Source organism: Uloborus diversus, chromosome 7, assembly GCF_026930045.1.
Source record: "Uloborus diversus isolate 005 chromosome 7, Udiv.v.3.1, whole genome shotgun sequence".
Taxonomy (NCBI): Eukaryota; Metazoa; Arthropoda; class Arachnida; order Araneae; family Uloboridae; genus Uloborus; species Uloborus diversus.
The window spans coordinates 34350944-34377333 of record NC_072737.1 but is presented as its reverse complement, the minus strand read 5'-3'; the positions used below and the strand labels follow the sequence as shown (position 1 = coordinate 34377333).

At 31.9% G+C, this 26390-nt stretch overlaps 1 protein-coding gene across 1 annotated transcript in view; it reads left to right on the top strand.

Annotated features, from left to right (window-relative positions):
* Positions 1 to 26045, top strand: part of LOC129225997 (UDP-N-acetylglucosamine/UDP-glucose/GDP-mannose transporter-like) — a 34795-nt gene extending 8750 nt beyond the window's left edge. The window contains exons 5-11 of the mRNA XM_054860571.1: positions 3591 to 3662; positions 8576 to 8644; positions 12429 to 12531; positions 14913 to 15005; positions 17407 to 17553; positions 23024 to 23106; positions 25956 to 26045. Coding sequence (XP_054716546.1) covers positions 3591 to 3662; positions 8576 to 8644; positions 12429 to 12531; positions 14913 to 15005; positions 17407 to 17553; positions 23024 to 23106; positions 25956 to 26037 — 649 coding nt within the window. The 3' untranslated portion in view covers positions 26038 to 26045. The remainder of the gene's footprint in view (positions 1 to 3590; positions 3663 to 8575; positions 8645 to 12428; positions 12532 to 14912; positions 15006 to 17406; positions 17554 to 23023; positions 23107 to 25955) is intronic.
* Positions 26046 to 26390: the final 345 nt, after the last annotated feature.

Below are 26390 nucleotides of genomic sequence, written 5' to 3'. Positions count from 1 at the left end.
CACTCGTGAATAACTTTGGCGGAAGAAAAAATAAAATTATGGCCACAAGACCAACAATGTTGAGCAATAGAGGAGCGTTTGAGATCCTGTTTTTTGACGTAGTTTTCGTGTTCTTTTATCCGGAATTTGAGGGATCGTCGAGTCTGCCCAATGTAGGCTAATTTGCACTGGCAGGAAACACTATAAATGCCCCATTTGTCAAGGTTCTGAACAGGGTGTTTAAGCTGTGAAAATTTTAATTTATTAACAGGAGAAAAAGTGACGGAAAAATGAAACTTTTTTAAGATTTTGGCAATTTGTAGACTGATTTTAGGAAAAAAGGGTAAGACAACGGAACTCGAATAGTTCACAGGAGCAAGTGTTTGATTTTTGTTAGCTGAGTTACATAGCTTCTTATAAATGGTATCAATAATATCAGATGTGAATCCCCGATCAACCGCAATACCTCGTAGGTAATTCAGTTCTGATGAAAGTAAATTGGAATTTGAACAAATGGCTAAAGCACGGTAAATAAAAGATCTAAAAGCAGCCAATTTTTGTTTAGGAGGGTGAACGGATAACTTGTGGGGGGGAAGAGAAACAGCAAAGGGTTTACGGAAAACAGTAGTTGTAAACATATTGTTATGACGAGTGATGGACACATCAAGAAAAGAAAGATGATTTCCAGATTCCAATTCAACAGTAAATTGAATATGTGGGTCAATAGTATTTAGGATGGATAAAAGGTTATCAAGGTCACTGACAGATGAGTCCAAAAGCACAAAAATGTCGTCAACGTACCTGACGTAAAAATCAAATTGTATAAATTTAAATAATTTAAGTTCGAAATAGTGCATGTACAAATCACTTAGAATTGGACTCAAAGGGTTGCCCATAGCAAGACCTTCAGTCATACGGAAAAAATTACCGTCGAAAATAAACGTGTTTAGTTTTAAGCAAGAACGTGTTAAATTGCATAATTCATTGATCTCAAAATCGGAAAAGTGATGTTCAGTTAATCTCATTTTAAGGCAGTCTAACGCACCTTCAACAGGCACGTTAGTGAAGAGTGATTTCACATCAAAAGAGGCCATTCTATGGTTATTTAGCTGAAAAATTCGAAGTTTGCGAACAAAGTCAAGAGAGTTCCGAACAGTAAAACAATTGCTGGAAAGAAGAGGTGAAAAAACGGAAACTAAAAATTTGGCCAATTTGTAAGAAGCACTACCAATGTTAGAAACAATGGGATGTTTGGAAGTCTGTTATTTGATTTTTTTTTTTTTTTTTTTGTCTGTGTCGTTTTTCTCCTGAGTGCAACTGTCCTCTGTAGTTCTGACGTAACCCTGACGTCATCTTTTCCGGTACTGCTCTCATATCTTTTACAACTCGTCTCTCATTCCAATGTTCGCCTCGACTGTGTTTTAGTCGGGTTGAACCTGTCTTCGTTTTTATTTGCACTGATGATGGCATTTGTATTTTAGAGTGCCGAAACAGCTGTTTGCTGGTTTTTTAACCTTTTTTCATTTTGTATTTGTACTTTATATACGTTGTCATATTTTATTCACTATGCAGTACAAAGTTTTTGACTACTTTTTATGTATTAGTTTGTAGTTTTGTTAAGTTTCTTGCCCATTTAATGTGGTTTGCTTTTCAATTCTTATTTATTGACACCTGAAGTAAATGTAACAATGTTGGATCTTTGACTTTAGTGATGTGTTGAGTTCTTTTACTTTAGGCTAAATATTAAGATTACTAAAATGTAAAAAATTTAAGAAACTTCTAATAAATAAATATATATTTGTTACCAAGTCTTGTTGGAAAACCAACCCCATAGCCGGGGCATGTTTTCTAACATATAAAATTCAGTCGGGGCAAGTTTTCCAATTAGTTTAAATGGTCTATAATAAAGGTAAAATAAACATGGAGTGTAACATGAAATTTATATTCTAATTCATTGGTAAGTACAATGGGTACATTCTTAATAATTTATTGCATTAAAATGTATTATGACAATAATCAAAGTTAGTCAGAGTCATCTCCCATATTACTGTGACAGTTAATGCAAACACAAAACAAAGAGTCTTCTTTTTTGACGCATGCTAGGTGAGCCCATTTCTTGCAACGAATACACTGGATCCACTTTTCTTTTGGCTTTGAGTTAGACCTACAAATATACAGTAAAAAGAGATTGTCGCAAAGGAGATTGTCTACTATATCTAATAAATTATTGAAGGTTTATTGTAAGAAGTCTACTTACACTCCATATTTTGGCGAATCCAAATCGTAGATTTGGTACAGGGGACAAGCCTTCCGTTGAGGTCATTTCAACTGCAGGAACTCGTGCTGACGGTACAACAACGTGTGGCATTTGGATTGTAGATACTTCGGCTTGTGGCATTCCGACTTGAACCATCAGCTTGAGGCACTTGGGCTTCTGGTAATTCGGTTTAAGGCACTTCGGCTTGTGGAACTTCGGACTAAGGCACTTCAACATCAGGTACTTCAGTTGGAGCCAACTGAACATTAATGAACTTGTGGAGGTAGTTATTTAATATCCTCATATTTATATTAAATTCTATAAAAGCTTTCTTAACACTACATCCATTTGTTATTGCTGCAAGCACTGCATTTATTTGCGCTTGCGTGTAGTTCCCTCGGTCTGACTTCTTACGGTAATTGCGCATCATTTTTAGTCCATCTGTAATATCACATTGGAGAATGAAAATTCAGTTTCAGATATGACTTGATACTATTTAAAAAAAACCCCAGATCATTTAAGTAGTTATCCAAAATTTAATTTTAAATATTCATAATAGTGGTTTTATGCAGTAATTATAAACTGTATTGGCTAAAAATATAAAGTTAAACGGTAAAATACAACAACATAAAAATCATTCATGGAGAGCCCGGGGCACATTTTCCAATTATAAAATGTGCCCCGTATTGAATTGGAATACTTCCCCCCAACGCCATATTTGATATTTTTTTAAATATTTGACTATGAAAATGAAAAATATTTGCCAAAGCAATCACGCCATCAGAAACGTAAAGAAATATAGTTTAAAGTTAGGTCCAGACAATGAAACAAAAATAGTATCATACATGTTTTATTTAATGAAAAGTAAATGTTTGCAAAGTTACTCACCAGAAGAAAAACCGCAAAAGTTGACGTCTCATCAAGACAAAGCCAGCTGATGAACTGAGGATCACGTGGAAGGCGTGCGCAGTGCTGTAGTTTCACACTGTCCGATAAGCGTCGCTACCTAGCGAGAAACTCTTAAACTATGGCGCGTTGGAATACGTGCCCCTATAGAATATCTGCCCCAGTCTCCCCTATATATAATTATTATTCAGTCTTTTTATATGAAAACTTATTTATCTGAAAATGCATGTTTGATTTTTAATGCAATCCAATTCCTTAATTGAATGGTGTTAAATGCTTTTAAAATTGTGAAAACTACAACTTTTGTTTAATTTTTTTCTTATAAATATTGAGCTTTTAGCTATTTATGATTTGCTTTTTTATCTGTATTATTACTTCATATTATTACTTCATTAAAAACAATAATTATTATTATTTGCCAATTCTATATATGTGTTTTATTTTACAGTTTGCCTATGTTTACAGTTCTTCGGCGTTTCACTATTTTAATGACACTAGTGGGAGAATATTTCATCCTAAAGTAAGTTGTATCAAACATTTTACAAAATTGTATTTTGTGACTTAGTGTGTTTTACTTCGTTTAGTGTCTTAAAAATTCGAGAGATGCTTTTGGCACTAGATGTCTACCTGGTGTAAAACATGTATTTTCCATTCAACAGTACTAAAATCAATGATATAAAAAATAAGAGCATTAATTACTTTTTATATTGATAGACTATAATAGCCAGTACAAGAACATACTTTGAAATAATGCACAAACATTGGAATTGACATGGAAAGGGAAAAGTTTATTTTATTTATTTATAAATTTGCTAACCATCTGTTTTATGATGCATGTCGGTATAAATTTAAGATATGGTTAGTTTTATATAATATTTAAGAATTTTTTTTGTAGAGAAATTTTAGGAATGAGTTACATTTTTATATCTATATGAATGTTATGGAAAGAAAGATACCAAAGCTGTGTTTCTTTATTGAAAAGAATTGTTAATAATTAGATCAGGGTTATTTCAACTATCACTTTGCCAAACAATCTCAAAATAAATAAAAAAAATAACTTGAATAAAATAATAAATAAATAGAAGAAAATTTGTATCCAACCCTCTCCAAACAATTCTACAAAACAGCTGTTGACAGATTCCTGTAACACCTTCTTTTAATTGACTCCCCCTCACTTTTTTGGTGTCAAGCAGTCTTCCTGTGAAGACCCTGGAACTACAGACCTTTCTATTCCTTTGGCAAATGCTGGAGGTTGTTGTTAGCCACCCTTTATGATCCACAATGGCGACTTTTCTGGATCTTGGCTTTAGAGACAACTTGTGAGCAAAAATTTGAGTTTTTTGGACAGTCCAATGTTCTACACCGTATCACATTGATAAATTTAGTAGGTAAAAGGACTCAGATTTAGCAATAAGTTTTTCAGAAGGGTACAGATCCACACTGCATCGCTTCAATAAGTTTGTGTGGTGATGGAGCTCAGACTAAACAATCTTCAGTGAAAGTAGGTTGAAGTGCTGAAAAAAAAAAACCTTTGTTTTTCACCAAGCAAGGTTGATGGATTAATGAATAATAGATTCAACATGTATTTTGACTCAATTTGACGAACATGAAAAAAAAAAAAGCCATCACAATTATACAATAAATGTGTAGAGATGTCATTTAGTGTCAAAATTTGAGTATTTTCTATCTCATAGCTCAGGATACTACACTATTTGCTCTACAAATTTTTGTGCTCAGACCGTTAGGAGGAAATGTTTATTTCAGTCTTAGTTTGATCTTCAGAAATGAATTATTCAGTAATTTATAAATCTTTGACAGATCCCTAGTTCCAATAGTAAGTAATAAAGTTTTTAATCCTAACTCATGGAGAAAAACACTTCTGGTTCAAATACTTTATCTCCAACCGGCTCTAAATGTTAATTTTTTGCTTACAAAATTTTCGAAATCATTAGTGAGTTTCAAATTTCTTTTCTTATTCACAACCCTTTTAATTGGAACCAAATGTAATCTGTATGAGAGAAAATTCTGACATGAGAAATGAACGAGCTGATGTGTGCATCACATGACTTCTTTTTTCTCCAATTTCAATGTTATTTTCCCTTTATTGACAATTTTAATGTGATTCAATAGTTAACTCTCTAAATATCACCACCAGTGGCCAAATTGAAACCAGATTTAAAAAAAGGCCAACTTCGCCACAAAATTTGGCGACCAAAAGACTGGCAATATATCGCCAAGTGTCCGCCAAGTTATAACACCACTTGAGTATGCATCGAAATTAATAATGATTCCCCCCAAAAAAGGGGCAAAAGACCCCTTTAAAAACACCGGAATGCAACCAAAAGGGGAGGTGCACAACTAGACTCCACTAGGGGTCTACGTACCAAATTTCAACTTTCTAGGACATACCGTTATTGAGTTGTGCAACATACATACATACATACGGACGTCGCAAGAAAAGTCACTGTAATTAACTCGGGGAATGTCAAAATGGATACTTCGAGTTTTTATACGTTCTTAGGCACTTATCCGCATGTGGTCAGGTTGACAGAAAAACTCAACATTAATTCGGGGGTGAGCAAAATAGAAATTAAGGCCGAGTTTTGAGTGAAATTTTTTTTGCGAATACAATACTTCCTTTTTTGCAAAAGGAAGTAAAACAAGAAGTTCCGTCTAGAACTAAACGAGCCTACTTTCCCGTATACCTATACTACTTTCTAGTACCTGATCAATATTCTCAAAAATAGCTAAAATCGCAAATTGTTTCAAACATATTTTTTAAATATTTTAAGCTGATTTCTAGGAATAAAATATTCCTTACTCATCTAAAAAAGTAGATGCGTAAGATAAATAAATAAATAAATAAATAAATAAAGGAACAAATGAAATAGCAGCACCTTTTAAACAAAGCAGCTAATACAATTTTTCCCATAAAAAAAATTCTTTAACAGCTTTCAAAACAAAAAAATAATAATTAAAATTGATAAGCTCATTAAAATAAATACATCATATCAAAAAAAAAGTTTCTTTTTCCCGTTTCCAAAAATAATTTTATAAATGAATTAATGCAATTTCCAAAATAAATAAAAGCAATAAAATGTCAACTTAAAGAAATAATTTTCACCGTCAAAAAAAAAAAGAGAAAAAAAAAAAAAAAAGTCTGCGCATCTCTTTATGTAGAAACATTAATGACTTAGAGTTTATCTACCGAAAACTGAATACCTAAATTAAAACTTTAGCGTGAAAATAAAAACAAGTCATATTAACAATAATTATTTCACAGTTAAAACCATAGCTGTGGTGTCGGAGTCGAATATCCAAGAATCGGAGGCAGTCATTTGTCCTCCGTGTATAAATTTTTACCAAAGCTACGAAGTCAGAATCGAAGTCGGAGTTGGAGTCAGGTGTCCCTAAATTATCGGAGTACGAGTCTGGAGTTTTTCGTCAAGCGCTATTTCCAACAAAATTTGTTTGAAGTAAATCCACCTTCAAGTACGGAATCTGCATTGATTTTCAGTTTCCCCGTAGGCGCTAATGTTAAGGGATTTGAACTGTTCAAAATTAAATGGAAAATTGTTCAAATCAAAAAGATATTTTATATACAAATTTTTCATTCAAAGTTTGAAGCAAATTCGCCTCACAGTTCGGAATTGCCTTGCATTTCCCTGTAGGTGCTAAAGTTAAGAGTTTTTGAACTGTTCAAAATTGAACAAAAAATAGTTCAAATCAAAAAATGAAATATAGGTATGAAGTGTCCTCACCGAGATCTTTCAGACAAAAAAAAAATTTGCTTGAATCGGACTACTCACTCAAAAGTTATTAGAGGGGGGGGGGGGACAGACCGACAGACATTTTCCCCTGTCTCAATACCCTACTTTCCAATTTTTAATTTTTCGATAATTATTGATTTTTTTTTATTTGTGACTTTTTTTTTTTGTCTTTTGTAATCTTTTCAAGATGCATTAAGCCTTCTTTCATGCTTTTTTTTGTCTTCCTCTTACTTTTACTGGGAAAGTAGGCTAAAAAGGAGCTGAAAGAACCAATTATGTTCTTATTTTTACCGTTTTTATTTAAGCGTGAACCCTCCAAATAAGATAAATGTATTCAATATCACCTTTGAAAATTTTTAGAATGCAGTTATTTACATTAAAAGAAAAAAAAACGAAAGAAAAAGAAAGAAATTTGGTTTACAAAATAATATGCTTGGGATGTGAAATAAAGCAAAAAAATTGTTTTTGACAGAATTTTACATACTATGTAAAAAGAAGAACAAGAAAAAAATCAATTGTTGTTTGGTACAAATTACATAACAACTGTTACATTTTTTAAACAGGTAAATAACAAATTGAAATTTTGAATCCATGCACTGAATAATTTTCAAAAAAATAATAATAATAATAATAAAAATACTTTAATAACATTTTTTGAAGTCCATTAACATTTAATAGGGTTCATTGATAATTGAATAACAGAAAAAAGATTTTCACTGAATACAAATCTGAAGTTGAAAATTCATTTATTTTCTTACTTTGCATCATGACATTTTCATTTTATTTACAATATTTTAACTCTCCAACAACTTTTGAACATGCAATCACATTCTCTAATGGTGATTTTCAAGAGTGTTGAATATGATTACTGTATATGATATCCAGGGCCAGATTTGGAAGTGTGGAGGCCCCGGGGCAACGAAGGAGTGAGACCCCTAATCAGGGTTCAAAAAGATCATGTTTTCGAAAATATCCGATACTTTGATATATATCCGAATATTTTGATATATGTGTATATATCCGATATTTTGGACCCATGAAAGTTAGGATATTTTGTAAAAAAATTTTGTGGGGACCCCTTTTTGTGGAGGCCCCCGGGGCAGTAGCCCCGCCTGCCCTCCTTTAATATCACATTTATGACATGCTTTGCCAATACCTAATTCCAAAGACAGTAAATTTCATAATGTAGGAGTTACACTTTAGTCACTGCAAAGCGCCAAATAAATTCTTTCATGTGTCCTAATATTTTGCAACTTTAAGAAAATAATGTTTTTTTATAGTTATTAAAACATTATAAAAAATATGTAATGTAATTTATTGTTTGGGTTTCTGATCAAATCAATAAGCTAAAATTTTAGAAGTTCGAGTTTTAAAATATTAGTTTTATTAAAATTATCCATGGACATAACCACATTGACTTCTGGATGACTCATGTGGGCATCTACAGCCATTTAGAACAGGTTCTGTCACCCATGTTAGGCGGGTTAAAAAAGTTCATCTGCTTCTGACATAATGCTGTATCCAGTTGTGTTTTGGGTAAAAAAACTTGCATATATTTATCCTAAATTCACAAATTTTTGTTAATAAAACAATTTGACAACATTCAATTTCTGTACATCAATATTTTGTTTTCTAACTTGTAAAATTGCTATTTATTTTTAGCACAAAAACAAACTCCTGCTATCGTTATGACAGTTTTTGCCATGGTTGGTGGTGCCATAGTTGCTGCAGTGTAAGTAAATTTTTGAAATTTAGTTTTTTAATTTAATACTGAACACTAATTTTGTAGTAATCATATTGCTATTTGTTTTCTTACCTAACTTGAGAAAATGAATGTAGCATACAACAGCCTTTTTTATTGACTCAGGAAAGTAATGCCAAAAGTAAGGTATAGGACACATCTATTCATTAAGTACTGCTGTCATTTATCACAATCTTGAGAAAATGCTTTTTTGTGTGGTTGATTTACAGGGTTCATTTTGCAATGCATTTTTAAGGGGCCTTAGAGACGAATAGAATTATGAAAAATATTTTTATTAGCTTTTTTGTATTCCCCTTTTAGCCCCTATGTCATGGAGCCCTCTCGCAATTTCAACAGTTGAGACATGGCAAATCTGTCACTGTTTGTGACAAACAGTAAAGTCTCAAAATTTTAAATAAGATTTTGTTGCTCACCTCTTAACAATTTACTGTGGGCACGGGAGGAAAAAAAAAGAACATCATTAACATTTTATCTGCACATTAAAACTAGTTAGCACATTAAAAGTTTTGACTTTTACATCAATTCATCAGAGGAGTAGAACAAACATTAAATTCTGCCCACATTTTATTCTGTTTTTCTCAAATTAACCAAAATATTCTGAAGGATAGGAGTATGTATACAAGTACTCTTGGGAAATTCAGCAATAAGAAGATAAACAAATTTGAAGAGGGGAGGGGGGAAGAAGTTTACAAAGTTAGCAAAAATGAAGAAAAAGTGTTAAATTATTTGAAATCTAGTACTTTGCCCATTATATTCCTGTTATTATGTAAAAATAAATAAATAATTGAAGTAAAAAAAAAAGTAAAAATAAATAAATAAATAATTTATCTTGATTTTTTGTTTGTATATCATTTTTTAAAGTAAAGGTTAGCACATAAAACTAAAAATTAATTTACTGGCAGAAAACTACTGTGACCAACAGGGGTGCCCACAGGGGGGGGGGGGGATTATGGCGCAAGTTGCGCCATCAAAAGTTTTTTTTTTTTTTGGGGGGGGGGAGATTTTTAATTTTTTAAAATTTATTTGTTTTTTTAATGATTTTTAATTAAAATTATTTATTTTTTATTATTCTGTTTATATTTTATTTCATTAGCACATAACTTTTCTAGTAAAATAATAATTATAATTATAAATAAATAAATAAATAAATATTTAAAAAAATAAATAAAAGAATAAAAAATAAAAAAGGGAAAGAGGGTTTGAACATTTTTTTTGGGGGGGTGGGGGGATTTACGCCATTGAACTTGGGGGAGGGGATGGGCACCCCTGGTGACCAAACCCATTTTCTAAGTTCAATCTCCATTACCATCATTGCATGCATCATATTATTTCCAAACATTACTTCACATCTTCCATTTTCCTCTATCCTCTTTCCAGGCATGGATTCAGAGGTGGTCATCAAAGTAATGGCCGCCCTTACGTGACCAAATGCAGCCAAAAGCTACATTTTTGGGACTAATATTTCAAATGATTTGCCTCAAAACTCCTTTTTGAGCCTGAAAATTGCTGATCATGGTTTTCTCCAAAACCAGAAGCTGTATTCTCCCTGTGGGCCTTGTTCTACTCTTTTTTTTTTTTTAAATTTGCTCAATATTGTTTAGCCTTCCTTTATTGACATTGCCTACAATTGGGGTAATAAAAAAAAAAAAAAAAGAAAAAACTACCTTTAAAACTGTCAGTTTTGTCCTGTATACATCAATTTTATACGTTTAAGAACAATTCCTCAACTATCTTTATGCAAACCACAGCCTACCCTAAGTGTGAATTTATTTCCTGCATTATCTACCATCGATCATTACTCTCTAAATGGACGCAAAACCATCTTAGCAATTATGTTCTTATTTTAGTTTCATTGTAAAATTTTATCTATTACTTAGAATTTCATGTTTTATCAATCCTGTTTTCTTCAAGATTTCTTTTTCTTTTTAAAATGTCTATTAATTTAAGAGGTAAAAGCATCTTTGTTCGATCAAAAGTCAGCTTATTCCTAAAAAAATAAATGATGACGTTTCGAAAATGTGTGATACTTTTCAGTAACACTAATAATTTAGAGGGTTTTTTTTTAGTTTAATAGAGGATAAACAATTAAATTTGTAATAATGTTGAAAAAAAAAAACTCTTTTAAATAAAAGCATTTGAGGAATTAATAGAATCATTCAATGAAAGCGTACCTAGGACGTTATCTTTAAACGCATTTTACTCAAATTTCCGCTTACATCCCTTTGCTTTTCTCTGCCTCATTTGTACATGAAATTTTTTTATCTTTTTATATGTTTATTGTAAAGTTCAGTACCATGATCAGATTTGATTTAGGGGTAGGGTAGGTAGTAACAAAAGGGAATGCACTCAGAGCCTGATCATTCTAATATTGGACATGAGGCACAGTTCTAATTCAAGACCCCCCCTAGGGCCCGATTAAGAGTTTCGAAGACACTGGGCATGAAATTCATTCTGTGCCCCCCCCTCCTATTCCCGCCTATTCTATATAATGAAGCTATAAAATATTTCGATAATTGCATATTAACACAACCATGCTAAATTTGGTAGTACCTCATATCACAATATAGTATTATACATTTAAAAAGTAGAAGAGATATAGTATACAATAATTGTATTTGATGCAAGGGTGCCCATATAGGGGGACAAGTGGGACTCATGCCCCCCCCCCCCCTTCAAAATTGGAACTTCCTTGCTTTTAGTACTTTTTTTCTTTGCAAAAATGTAAAGACATTTCTTCTCCTGCCATTTATGAATAAGTTATTAAAAATATCAAACTTTAATAACTTGAATCTGCACTGAAATCAATTTCTATGGGGAAAATAACCTGCTAAACCATGGGGAAAATATCTGAGCACCCCCTTAATATTTTGCATATGGGCACCCATGATTCGATGTGGTTAAACTTTGCCCATTGCAGTTAACTGTAAATATCAAAGTTATCTATGATATAACTTTTAATAGTAAATACAGACTAAACTTGGAGTGGTTTTAGGATTTGCATAGATATCAAGTTTTTAGCGGGAATTTTACTCTCTACTTACAAGATTTTTCCTTTGTCTCAGCATTTGCAAAAATATCAATGATATCAACTCTAGGTTCTGAGTGAAATCATTATTTATTTTTAATTAGCATGATACATTAAAGGGATTTTGGGCCCCTCTGAAATCTAAGAGGAGGGGCCTGTGCCCGGCATGCCCCTGCAGTAATCAGGCTCTGAATGCACTAGTGAATGAGACTGTGCGATATTTTCCGTAATCCTACTCAAACAAAATCTACTTGCAAGCAGTTCTCTCAAAACCCCACTCAATATTTTAAAAATCCGTCCTTGTATTTTTCCCTGATGTGAAACCTGACGTATTAGCATACTAATACTGCTAATCATAGTGGGGGGCCAAGGTTTAGGGGTGCAGCAGTTTCCCTAAAAGCCCCTTGGCTGTACCTATGACAAAATTAAAAAAAAAAAAAAATCTCAAAGAGCAATGCAATCACATACCTACCTTCTCCCCAAATGGTTTTTCCTACATAGCTACTAAGTAGTTCTCCTACAGGGCATCAACGTTAAACCCTGGTTACAAATAAAAAAAAAACAATGACAAAGGCACCTAGAGATTTATTCAGATTTAGTATTTTTAGTGTTATGCAAAAGTTAAGTAGTTTTCATTTCAATAGATAATTCTTGAAGAATGCTCTTTTGTCTGTTGAATTATTTTTTATTTCCATCTTCACTAAATAAAATTTTTTTTCTTTTTTTCAGAGATGATCTGTCTTTTGAAGTGACAGGATATATGTTCGTTTTGTGCAATGACTTTTTTACTGCTGCAAATAATATCTGTGTAAAAAAGAAGTTGGAGGCTAGGGTAACTACTTTATTCTTTTCTATACTCTATATTCGTCATAAGATTTCAAATATTCAGCTCTTAAATTTATGTCTGTGAATCAACTAATTTTTCCCCTTGGGAAACACTTGTAGTATTGCAGAAGTATAATTGGAGGTTTAGGTGCCGAAATCCAGTTAGTCTATGACGCCTCAATAATTTAAATAGAAAATCTCAGTTACATTTTTGCAATATAGCTCTTTATGTAATCAAAAAAAAAAATGTTTTTTATTTAAAAGCATAGTTTTTTTTTAAAAAGAAACCCTTAATACCAATCGACAAAAAAAAAAAAAAAAAAAAAAAAAAAAAAAAAAAAAAAATAGAAACAAACAATTAGAGAAGTTTAACTTTTTGGGCATTTGTCTTGTCAAAATCATCGATGACATTTGCACATCCACATTGGTAAATACATCATACTTGATACATTACAGTTTTAAACCAGTTAATATCTATAGCTTCATTGAAGATCTAAAATGATTTAATATAGTTCAAGTGTACTGAAATTCCTGTTCCAAGAAACCATAATTGCTGAAAAACAAGGAAGCAATCTTAATGGAATGGTTAGTTCACAAAAATTTATTTAACCTGTGGCATTCCTCATAGGGGTTTCACCTGGGGTGGTTATTTGGGGTATAACTCCTCCCCCCTCTAAAAAATTTTTTTATATAAAAATAAAGTACATTCATTTTTCAGAAAGAACTCCCTTTTCTTTAGTGGTGTATGAAAGCTTAAAATTAAAAGATAATTATAAATTAGGAATGCATTTATGTAAAATTCGCCCTAGATGTATTTGTACAGAGTTCATAAACTCCTTTAATACTCCTTCAACTAGAAACGTTTTTTTTTGAAGGGCCCTTCAAACTTTTACATTTTGGGGCTAACTCTTTCTGAACTCCTTGATTTTTTGGTGAAGGCTACATAATCTTCCTCTATGACAGTCATTCAAAGCAAATCGATTTTCTCACTTTTCCAATTAAAAAAATGTTATGACTCTTATTGGAAACTCGTAAAATGAACTTTTTAAAATTTGATTCAGTGCTCACTAATTGATTTAAATATCAATGCAATCTGTGTAGTATGTTTCCATCAAGGATAATATTTTGTTGACAAGACAATCACAAATATATTTTGTGCTTTATGTTCAGTAATATAAAATGCAGTTTCAAGATTATTTTTGCTTGTTTATTTTGTAAATGTGAGACTTTTGTCCAAAATTATTTACTGTCGCACCAGTTTATGGCTGTATATACTGTCCATCTGTGAGAAGTTGAGCTATGCCCTTGAGCAAGTCCATTTCTTTCAAGGGAGAGCAATCAGTAAGAAGAGGAATTGTTTGGAGCAGGATTGGGCTGCCCTTTATTACAACCCTTTTATTTGTAGGAAAATCCTGGACTGCTTTCTACTTCTTACCTGAAGTATATTGTTGCCAAACGGGCAATAACACTGCAAACTAAATCCCCAAGTTCTTAAGCCGTTTTTCCTCACCCCTATTTCAACAAATGGAATCGTTTAATCAGTCTGGCAGCGGAGCTCAACTTGCCAGATGTAGACAGTAGTCAATTTATGTCTGTAGTTTAATTGTTTCAATTCCCCTCTTTCTTAAAGAAATCATTAAAAAAATATATTAGAAAAAACGTTCTATATTTTACACCTTTCACTGCATTATTAATGTTTAATAACAAAATTAGCTAAAAAAATGTTCATTCGGTCTCTTTTACTTCATTATAAATGAACGTTACTGTATATTTTAATAATGCATTTTTGGACAGTTTAAATATACTTAATAAAAATATTAGCTGATTTTTTTTCTTCTAATTTTTGAATTTTAATTTTGTAGTTTAGGGATGCATTTTCTTAGACCAACTAAAATATAATTAATTAATAAATTGTTCTTAAAATATTGGGTATTTAATGTGATTATTTTGCTAAGTATGATTGAAGGGAAAATTTTTTTCAAGGAGCACATATTTTAAGAGAATTAAGTAATTTGTTTTTATAGAATTAATTCTAGAAAAGAGAAATAAATATTTTTTCATTGTCTTAAAAAACTTCTTTCTTTTTAATGTAACTACATTTCTTTTTTTTTTGAAACAGGTCGTTCAACTGTCCCTTGTGGTACTCTTGTACCCCATAACATTAGTATATATGTTTTTGTTCTAGTATATGGTTTAATGTTTACCACTAAAACTCCCCCCCCTCTTTCTCTCTCTTTCTCTTTTGCAATAAAGAGTCTTAATATTTGGTAGTGGTGTTTCTTCTTAAGTCTCTTGTGCTTTAATTTTATGTAATAAAATACGTATTAATAGATTCATTTTTTTTCCAGTTTAAAGTTTATTGTTGAACTAATTGCATTTCATTTGTAGGATTTTGGAAAGTATGGATTACTATTTTATAATGCTTTTTTCATGATACTGCCTTTATCAGCTTTATGGTGGTATTCGGGAGAAATTGAAAAAGTATGTATGCTGCAAAATACATTTGCTTTATTAGTGTCTTTAGATCTAGTGAGGGTGGTTCGGTTACGTTTTAGGGTTGCCAAATGCAAATCCAGAGAGGTGTTGGGGGTCCATGGGGGCCCTTTAAGCAATCAAAGATAGCATAAAATTTCATTTTGAGGATTCATATATCACTAAATTGGCCCCAGATGCCCCATTTGCATGGGTATTCCCATAGGGGACCCCATAGGGTTCCCATTCTCCATATACGCTGTATATTCTCGAACATTTTGTGAGTATTATTGCAAGTACATTTTATATAAAACATTAGTGTATTATATATGATCGCATACACATGATGTGCGTGATGGATGACTGGAAGTATACCCTCAGAAAAAGTAATGGGAACATCATTGCCCATTTTTTCCTAAATAATACACTTATAACTGTTCACCTGGTATTGATATCCTCCAAACTAGGCGTTGAATCTGCCCTTAAGGGGTATCTAGTGGCAGAGATAAGGATTTAAATTAGGCATCATCATGACATCTAGGATTGGTTTCTAGACGTCAAACTTTATAGGTGCCATTTTTCCACCTAAGTGTGCATCCACCTAGCGAACCTCAGCATTAGGATGTCCAAAAAAAAAAAAAAAAACGAAATTTAAATCATTTTATCACGTACCCTCTTTTTTTTCCCCTTTTACACCAAAACAACTATTAAAAAGGTTTTATGTAATTTGAACAACAACAATCTGTGTCAACTTGCCTCCGAAAGTATGAACCACTACTTGTGCATAAGGCTGAATCACTTTTTTTTCTTCAGAAATTTGAAATTGATTAAAATTTGCCCCTATATTCTAACATGTACTGCAAAAACTTTTGTTCAAATTAATATATATTTAAGTATCCCACATAAGGACCTTAAATTTATAAACTCTTCAGAAAATTGATTTTTCCTATTGTTAATAAAAGATATTTAAAGATAAAGTTTAAAAAAAAATATTAAGTTGAAAATTTTTAGCTATTTTTTAAATCAATACTTGCAAAAATGTATCCTAAAAATGTTTCTCACTATGTTTTTCTATTCAAGCTTTTGAACTCGAAAAGTGACTAATTACTACTTATCTCTAACATTGGCGGGTACTCACATTTTGGGATTTTTCTGCCATTGGGACCAGAATGGCAAGTCTAGTCATTTATTTTGTTATCATTTTTTAAAAACAAAGGGAATATACATAAATATGTTTGATTTGCTTATTTGTTACTCCTGAAATAAATTGTATGCTAATGCACTCCAAACAAGAACTATTTTAAAAACTAGTATGTTGTGACCATCATGAAACTTTCTTCTCAGTCCATATTATGAATTCTTGGATCTAATGTACTGTTACAAATTTTGCAAATATTAGTTATTTTTACGTTTTAATCCAGCTAAATTTTGCTTTTATGCCATTAATTTTCACTTAAAGTTACAATAGTTCTTCAAACTTTACCTGTTATGAATCATTTTAACAATATGCTTATGGGATTAGCAAGAAATTTAAAAGATATTGCCAAGTTGGCATCATTTTTACCAACTTCTTGTTGTTGCTAGATTTCTTTGACGAGGAATCGCAATATGTCTCCAAGCTTGGCGACATTTCGAACATAAACATGTAAATAGTATTTCAATGCTAATAATGAATGAATAAACCCTAGAATCAGGTAAAGTGGGTCCCTTCTCCATGTCTAATGAAAAAGCAATATTCCCAACAAAAATAAAATTACGCATTGCAAAAAATTGGGGACCATCCCAATTTCTGAACTATCAAAATATCCTAGCAAAAGCAAAGCTAAGAGTGAAAATTAAAAATTATTTTAAAAGCCTTGCTTAAATTAATTACAAATATTTTATTTGTTAACAAACAGACGATAGCAACAAATAAAAATATTAAATCATTGAGATTTTCTGATCATTTTCTAAGAATTGAAACCCTGTAGACGACACTTCATTACGATTTATCTTTCTTATTGTTGCATTAATAAAGCTCTTTGCATTCAAACAAAAATCAACCCCCTCGGATTGATTGTCGCCAACATTATATCAGTGCCTGTTTCCGTGTAGACTAACATTTATTCCAAATTTCAAGAAAGATGTAGCATTACTTCTTGTGATATAGCATTCACCATGAACAATAAATAATGTTCGATCGCACCACCCCCTTTTGAGCTATTGATGCCAAAATATAATCAGCTCTTTTACCATCTACAGACTACATTGTGTCTCACATATGAACAGTTTGCCTAACTACGTTTGAATATTCAATGATCACTGAAAATGAGAAGAAAGAAATATTTTGATCAATTCATATTGAAAAGAATTTGTTAATGAATTAATATTATGTTATTTTAAAGTAATTCTCAATTATTTTCAATTGCAGACATTTGCATTTACTAAATGGCTCGATTGGATGTTCATGTCTTCATTCCTTATGTCTTGTTTTATGGGTTTTATTTTGATGTATTCAACTGTCTTATGTACAGCTTATAATTCTGCCTTAACTACAACTATTGTTGGGGTAATTAAGGTAAGTAAATTGATGTATTTGGTCTTAATAATCTATGTAATTTTTATGTGAAGGATATAAGATCAGTAATTAAATGCCTTTGGTGTTATTTGCATATATACAGTCAAATTTTATTGTCACATCACCCTCAGGACTTTCAACAAAATATCATCATAAGGGCTGTGATATCTTGACTGAAAATAATTTGAAATACAGCATTAATCAAGATAATATTATCCAACTAGCAGATTTAGCAAATGAATTAATGCTTTGGCCTTTTAAATTTGATACAATTAACATAATATTCAATTAAAATTGTAAGAAAATGGTACTTAAAAAAATGTTCTCTGCCATAAGATAATTTTATGGGCGGGGGGGGGGGCACTTAATTATTTTTTCCGTAGGAACTTAGCTTTGAACTTCTAGGAAGTCAAAAACTGGGGAGAAGGCGTGTTTGAGTTTACTTTGTTCGGAATTTTTTAGAACATACTTTCAGGTATCTCCAAAGAATAATTTTCAGGAAAAATTCCCATATTTGTCGCTAAAAAAAGATATTAATGAGAATAACTTTTCCTGTTTTGTTTAAACAATTTTGGGAACCATTTTGAAACTCTCAAACTGTTTCAGATTGTTGGATAAAGAGAGACAAAGAGAAAGCTGATAAAACTTTGAGTATAGTCAAAGTATAGTCTTTGAGTATAGTTGAGAGTTGGTTAATACTCAAATATGAGTAGGTTAAAATAGCGGCTCCGGGGGCTTTTCACCAGAAAGTTTTAGAAATTTTAGTTCTAAACACGCAGTTTTATACTATCGTTGAAGATGAAAGGGGGACAAAAAGTTCCGAGAACCTCTCCGATATGTTTCAAAATTGATGTTTTAAAAACGCGATTGTAGACCATATTTGAGGTCGTAAAGGAACATAATAGGACTCAGGGAGTTTCTAATCAATTAAGCGTCCCCTCCCAATGTTTCAAAATAAAATTCTTAAAAACAAAGATTTTAATCGTTCATATTCTCATTAAAAAGAAGAAATTAGAGGTTCTCCCTCTTAATTTTTTTGAAATTGTAATTTTAAAAACTCAATTTTTGTTGTTCTTTGTTGATATTACAAGATTCGGGAGCCACCCTCTCCGAACATTTTTCAAAATTGAAGACTTAAAAAGGCAATTGTAGACCATTTTTAGCAACGTTAGAATCCAAGCAATTTTGCGAAATAGAAGCTCTAAAAACGCAATCTATCTTCAATGTAGTTAGAGCACGAAATGTTTGAAGGCTCTCCTCAAATTGAGGACGATCTGCAATGATTTTTTTTTGGGGGGGGGGGGGAGCATCCATGGCTTGACATTTTTGGTGGTACTCTCTAAATTTTTATTTTAAAAATAAATCAAATTTGAAGACAATATGAACTAATGAAAAATTATTCTCCAGATTTCCGAAAATCGAAACATGCTGAGTACCTGCTTAATTTTGGAATACAATGTACATTTTTACGTCATATCTCGAAGTTATTTTGAGTCCAGTAACCAAAATGGGGAATAGCAAATTTGTTGCTCCTCGTATGCTCAACCACAGACACACCTAAAAAGCATTCATGGCTCCACGTTAGAAAGAAAAATGCTAATGTGTGCATTAATTAGCATCAAGTGTTTTCAGCGTAAAAAAGCTTGTTTCAGAGAATAGCATGTTTAGACACAGCAAGGCAATAATTTTTCCTTTAAATAGGCAGCGAGACAAATTGCTTGCTTCAATGAGCAGTATAATTTCACTGCTACCACCACCATTTATATAATGAAAAGATCAATTTTATTTTTTTGGTTGGAGATTTTTCCACCTTAGCTGAGCTCGCCGCCTTTTGACTCTGACGCCGTCGTGCGTCACACGACCTTGCACATAAGGACGACGCAGCCCTAACCACAAATATTACAAATAACACTGAGAAACAAGCCATAGATATCTGGCATGATGTTTACTTTTTCTAGTGCGTTTTTTTTTGTGCTGATTAGAAATCTGAAAATTATTTTGCTCTATCACGTCAGGTTTTCAAGATATTAAGAAAAAACATATATTTTTTAATCCCCTTTCATTGGAATTTTTTCTTCGTTTTTTGTTTGTCTTTTTTAATGGAACGCCGAATTTTCCCCTGGATTGTGAGTAGTTCAGCCCTGCCACCCCCAACCCAAAATGGTATTAACTCCAATAGAAATATATAAGCTACAATGTTATGTAAAAATATTTAGTTCCCCTTCATATTTGCATTATTATGCCTCCACTTCATATAAAGTTGAGGGTCCATGAAGAACTTCATGAAGGCACTAGACAACAATTTAGATGCTTTTCGGCATCTATCCAACAAGTTTCCCAAGTTGAGTTATGCAAAAGGGAAAGAAGGTGTGTTTATGGGCCAACAAATATGGAAAATCATTGACTTAGCAGTACTGAAAAAAAATGCATAATTGGCATTCAAATCTGTTGTAGTAAAATTTTCTTTGAAGTAATAATTCTCCTGAATATGTAAATATTGTGCAGAAGTGCATTAGTGCATACAGCTTGATGGGTTGCAAATTGTCCCTCAAGATTCATCTCTTTGACTCACATCTCAACTTCTTTCCCAATAACTTAAGGTTCTGTATGTGATGAACATGGTAAACATTTTCATCAGGACATCTCAGTGATGGACAGGGCCTGATTTAAGAGACTTCGAGGTCCCCTAGCTTGGAGGCCTCCAAAAATTAGAAATTTTTTTTTACATGTATAAATGTTTACAATTGTTTTGAACTATGAGAATTATTTTTTGTTCAAGTATGAGTTTAAAAATTTAATTGTTATTGCTGGCTCTGTTTCAACAATGTTTCTGAATTTAGTGGAAAACCAACTATCTCCCATTAAGCGAAACAATTATGAGGAGTGACATCTAGCATAGAATTATATGGCTCGCCTGTCACTTCATGTTAGTAAAGAGCTCACTATTAGTGCTTATGGCATTTATTTTGTTTCTGTTAATTTACAATATTTCAAGGTGTTTAAATCTTTTGTAATTGCTTATTTATGTGAACTTCAAATTACAAATACATAACATTGATACAGGAATTAAGTAACTTCATAACTACTTTTGAAGATTGGATGCCTATGTATTGCAGCCTCAAATGCCAAAGGTTTCAGAGGGAAGAGGGGTTAATGTGGTCAACCCCCCCAAAAAATCAGATTTGCAGACTAGATGAGATTTTTTTTGGTGGGGGGGGGGAGGAGTTGTCAAGTCTCTTTTTTTTTAGGGTGGTATACCACAACTCTTGGAAATGGAAACCTCTGCAATGATGAAAAGATATGCAATTGAGCATATTCTTCAATTGTGCAATTTAAGGGGGCCCCACAGGTTTATTTTATTTGCAGTCCTAAAATTTCTAAATCCGGCCCTGGTGATGGAGTCACGCTATCAGGGTCGAGATGTTGTGCAACAATGTTGGCTGACTACTACTGGATGCTTCAGCACAACTTGCCAAACTTAAGTCAACGGCCATGAAATTCAAACCAAACTAACTTTAAATTATGGAACTTTATGTTATACTTATGTATTTTATATGTGTATTATACCTTAAACTAGATGATGCTAGATAGTTTATGTTAATTAGTACTATATTGAGGAGTATGTGCTGTACTGTAACTTGTCTGTGAATTGTTTGCTTTGATATAATGTTAAACATATATAATTGGGCAATGTCTGATATTTCAAATACAGTGGGTGATAGAGACAAACGGTTTGCATATTTTTTATCAGCATGTCTAGATTGTCTTAAAACAAGTATTGGATACCAAGATATTCACTGAAACGTTTTTTAAAATTTTTTTTATCAGTATAGTTGGTAAAAAATGATACTATACTTGCTTGCAACTTAAGTTGACGACGACGTCATGATGCATGGAAGAAAAAATGAGTTAACAGACAAAACGTCACACTTACTAGCTACACCTACCCTAATTACTTCGTGAATAAGAGGAGATCACCACCTGTCTACGAGCTGCTATTGGCTGGCGTGTTTGATTTAAATGTATGAAATGCTCTGCGGATGATTTACTGCTTTGCTCATAAAATTGAAAATATTTAACGATTGACAGAAATTGTGACAAAAAAAAGGTTATGCATTTCGTCAGTTTAACTAACTAATCTAATTTCTAAAGGGAAGAGTATAATTTCGCCAGAATATCAGACAAGGCGCTAGGAATTATTTCCTTCGCTTGGCCTCAGCGTATTTCTCCATTGTCAAGTAAGCTTGCAGTCGAGTACAGTGTGAACAATAGCTAAAAAATATGAATAACACTCATGAGTACATTTGAATTATAACTAAAAACATTGCTACATTGCATCTACTAGCATTGAATGTAATATATATATATATATAAACCTAAAAACAGATAGTAACACAATCAAAAGTTTAAAAAACATTTAATGGCCAATTAAGAAAAACAATTTGAAAAGACCCTCAGGTAATCTAAACCATGGATAATCCGATCGCCGATAATTGGGAGTTTACTGTAGTTTTATTATAGTGTAAAAAAAATAAGGTGATTTCAAGTGCTTTATTCTGATTTTAACTTTGCAGCTTGTACCACATACCTTTCTTAGTGAATTAATTAATACTTAGATTTTTAAACAACATATACACCCAAACCTGCATAGGGACTGCATAAAAATATTGCACAAGAAAAGTTGTTTGAAACTTCACGAGCAGCTATAAAAAGTTATTAAGTTGATTTTGCAACACAGTTAAACAATATTTTTTTTATGCGGTGGATAGGGACCATATCAAAAAAGTTTCACATAGAAAATAACCCAAAAACTTACAAAATAATCTTTAAACAAAATCTAAATAAACGAAGTGATGATAATTTTTGCCTAGTAGTCGGGCAAAATTTTCCTAACAGGGAAATTTTTGTGAGGTCACAGTGACTTCCCATCGGGGTGCCTACGTCATCACTTGAAGATGCTACTTCGCACTCATTTAAAAAATAATTTCGTCAATTGAATCCCAATGTGATTGAAATTTTAATGTAACGCACGAAAAAAATTCGCACAAAAAATTGCATACAAAAAGACCGCATAAAAACAGGTTTGGGTGTACTTTTAAATTTTTTGCTTTAAGCACATAATCAAAGATTATAATTTGTTTACTTGATGTTACAAATTTATAAGTGCATTCTCTACAATAACTGAAAGACTCAACTCTGAAAGCTATAAATGTTTTTGTGCCCTAGTTTTGTTATTTATCAGTTCCTGTAGTTTTACTACTTTTGAATATGCTTCTTCATTTTTTCAAAATTGATTTTGAAATGTTGCTCTGAATTTATTTTTTTTAATCTCAAATGTTTGGGAAAAATGAATTCTTAGTTTTAAGTAAATGAGAAATGACTCATAGTTGTTTCCAAGAATGCAATGTTTTTGATTTTTTTTTGCCTGATTTTGAAATTTAAAAGCTAATATTGTAATCTCTTTTTTCAGAATATTTTAATCACCTATGTTGGAATGTATCTGGGTGGAGACTACATTTTTAGCTGGACAAATTTTATTGGCTTAAACATTAGGTAAGATTATAAAAATCCTTCACTTGTTTCTAAATTTCAAGCCAGCCACACCTGTTACGATTTGTTCATCTTTTTTGTTGAACCAGTAATGTGCATAAAACTTCTATTTTTTTATATATATATACTCTTAAAATGCAATTGAATTCGCTTACCTACTTTTAACTACAAAGTATTTTGAATTCTTTCACTTTTATCGCAGGGGTGCCATATTTACATGAATATGCAAGATTTATAAACTGTAGCCTGTTTGCAATCTTTTTGTTTTTCCATTCATAGAGAAAAATGAAAATTAATGAACTCTGACAAAATAGTTTTGAATGAAGGCTTGTGGAGCAGATTTGAAAATTTTCAAATCATTTTGGAGACAAAAGAAAATATATTAAATTGCACAAATTCCAGAGAATTACAGACACAAACGTTGGGGTTACAAGGAATTCCTTGTAAACTCCAAAACACATGTCTGCAAATTCTCTGCAAATTTGTGGGAGCCTTCCAAGAACTCAGTAAGATTTTTCAAAAATGAGAGCTAGGTCTTGATTGTTTAAAATTCTATCACTCAAATCCTCAGTTTTTGCATAGGAGCAGTTTTAACATTTTTTGTGGTCAGACAGTCAAAAAAATTCTTCAGACATAAAATCCGTTTTTTTTTGTTAAATTTGCTTTCAAAACTATTGTTTTCTTTGAAAAAGCACCACAATATTAAAACAGCAATGCAGTGTGTTAGCTCGTAAAACACAACACAAGTGCTATTTTTTTTTCTTTGTTCCATAACAGCAAATTCTTTACAATTTCAATGTCAAATCTTACTTGCTTTTTAAACACTGCAGCATTATTTTTTATTTTCAGAACTAATTTAATTCTCTACAGGTAAAAGAAGTGAAAATTTCAGTAGAAAGTCATCAAATGCTCCTTTCAATAACATTAAGAAAAATACTCTGAAATTGCACTTTAGGAACTTCCAGCTTTCTGGAGGAGAGTACCAAACTCCAGCCCTTCCCTCCATCAATCCCTTCAACTAACGTCATCAAATGTGGCAAATTCCAAACAATTTCCGTGGGAGTTTCAAACCCCTTCACCTCTATGCCATTAAAGATAGCTAGCATACTATTGCAATTTTGAGATTTTAACTCAAAAAATTTAATGGGGAAAGCTTTCAAACCTCCTCCTCCTCTCTCTCTCTAACATCACTAAAGTCTGTATGAAATTGCATTTTCAAAACTTCCATTTCTAAAAATTTCTTTCAAGTGTTCCAAGTCTCATCCTTCCCCAGTTGACCTACAGTTGCATTTTTAGAACTTATGTTTCGCAAAATTTCCAGGGGAGAGCCCTGAATCACCTATCCTTCTAATATAGACAATAAACTGAAATTGTGTTTTTGAAAACTTGCCAAGGGAGGGTTCCTAAACCCTCTCCTGCTAACATCATCAATGATTGCCCAAAATTGCAGTTTTTGAAATTCAATTTTGAAAAATTCCCTGGAGGCAGTTCCTATTCCTTCTAATTATGTCGTAAAAGGGTCCTACAATTGAGTTTTCAGGACTTTCAATTTCAAAAAATTTCCTGGGAAGAGAAGTGCCAAAACGCCATCCCTTCATCAGAAAATGCTCAAAACTTATTCTGGACTCACCACTGGATTAGTACATGTTGCAGGCATGACTGCAACACTTTACCACGGCTGCATGCTTTTTACAGCAACTTGTGTCTTTTTCTCTTTTTGTCCTAATGTTCTTTGCTCTATTTAAATAGCTTTTTGTTCCTAATAAAGTTATTTTTTGCTTATCTTATTAGGGTAACTTTATATAGTTTTAAGATTTAAAACTTTTGTAAAACTTCACTTCATAGAATTGTAAATGAGTACTTTTTCACACGTATATAAATGCATTACTTAATCCAAGTTTGTTCGGGAGAAGTAAAATTTTTTAGATTTAAAGTATTAAATCAGTTTAAGATAATCAGCTACATTTACATAATTTTATTGATAATGTTTTTATCGATTTGGCAACACTCTTTCAGAGTCTGATTACCGCAGGGGCATGCGGGGCACAGACCCCTCCTCTTAGATTTCAAGGGGCTCGCAAATCCTCTTAATTTATCATGCTAGTTAAAAATAAATAATGATTTCACTCAGAATCTAGAGTACAATGATATCATTGATATTTTTTCAAATGCCAAGACGAAAATCTCTTATTTATTGATGAAAATTCCCCTTATAAATTTGATCTCTTTGGAAATCTCAAAACCACTCCAAGTTTAGTCTGTATTTACTATTTAAAGTTATATCATAAATAACTTTGATATTTATGGTAAACTGCAATGTGCAAAGTTTAACCACATCTTATATAACTATCGTATACTATATCTCTACTACTTTTCAAATGTTGTGATATGAGGTACCACCAAATTTAGCATGGTTGTGTTAATACGCAAGTATCGAAATATTTTATAGCTTCAGAATAAGTGGGAATAGGAAGAGGGCACATAAAATGAATTTCATGACCAGTGTCTTCAAAAATCTTAGTCAGGCTCTAGGGGGACCCTGAAATAGAAATGTGACACATGTCCAATATGAGAATGATCGTGCTCTGCACTCTTTCAGTTTTGTATGTGCTGCAATCTTCTAGATTTAGTTTAACAGTTTTCCCATGTTTTTGATGTGTCGTGTTTCGTAGTTACGTTATATGTTTAATATGTTGCTTGTTTGCCATTTTTACTATTAGTCGAAATAAAATTGTTTTTATGAGATTATTGCGGAACTCTGCTGAATAATTTAACAAAATTTAGTGCTTCTTTTAAATAAAAAATTTTTCTTTATAGGTTTTATTTATGTATTTAATTCTTTATTTTTACAGTATGTCAGGTAGTTTGGTATATTCATACATTACTTTTGTGAAGCCTGATTCCAAACCCACAAAAAGTGCTGTTTTAAAATGACTCTGAAAGGTATGTGTCGAAGCCTATTTTTATAAATTAATAAGGTCTTCATTTGTCTTGTATGTGTATGAAATAAATGTGTAAAATGTAGTAATATATATAATTTTTAAATTTGCAACTGGTACTTCTTTTTACAGGTAATTTTCTGTCATAAGCTTTTACACCCAACTAGTAAGAACTAAGCATCTTATATATATATATATATATATATATATATATATATATATATATATATATATATATATATATATATATATATATTTTACTGTATATTCAATACAAAGCTAAACAAGTTATCGGTATTAAACTGAACATTTTTACGCTATTGAAAACTCTACTGCTTTAAAGAAGTT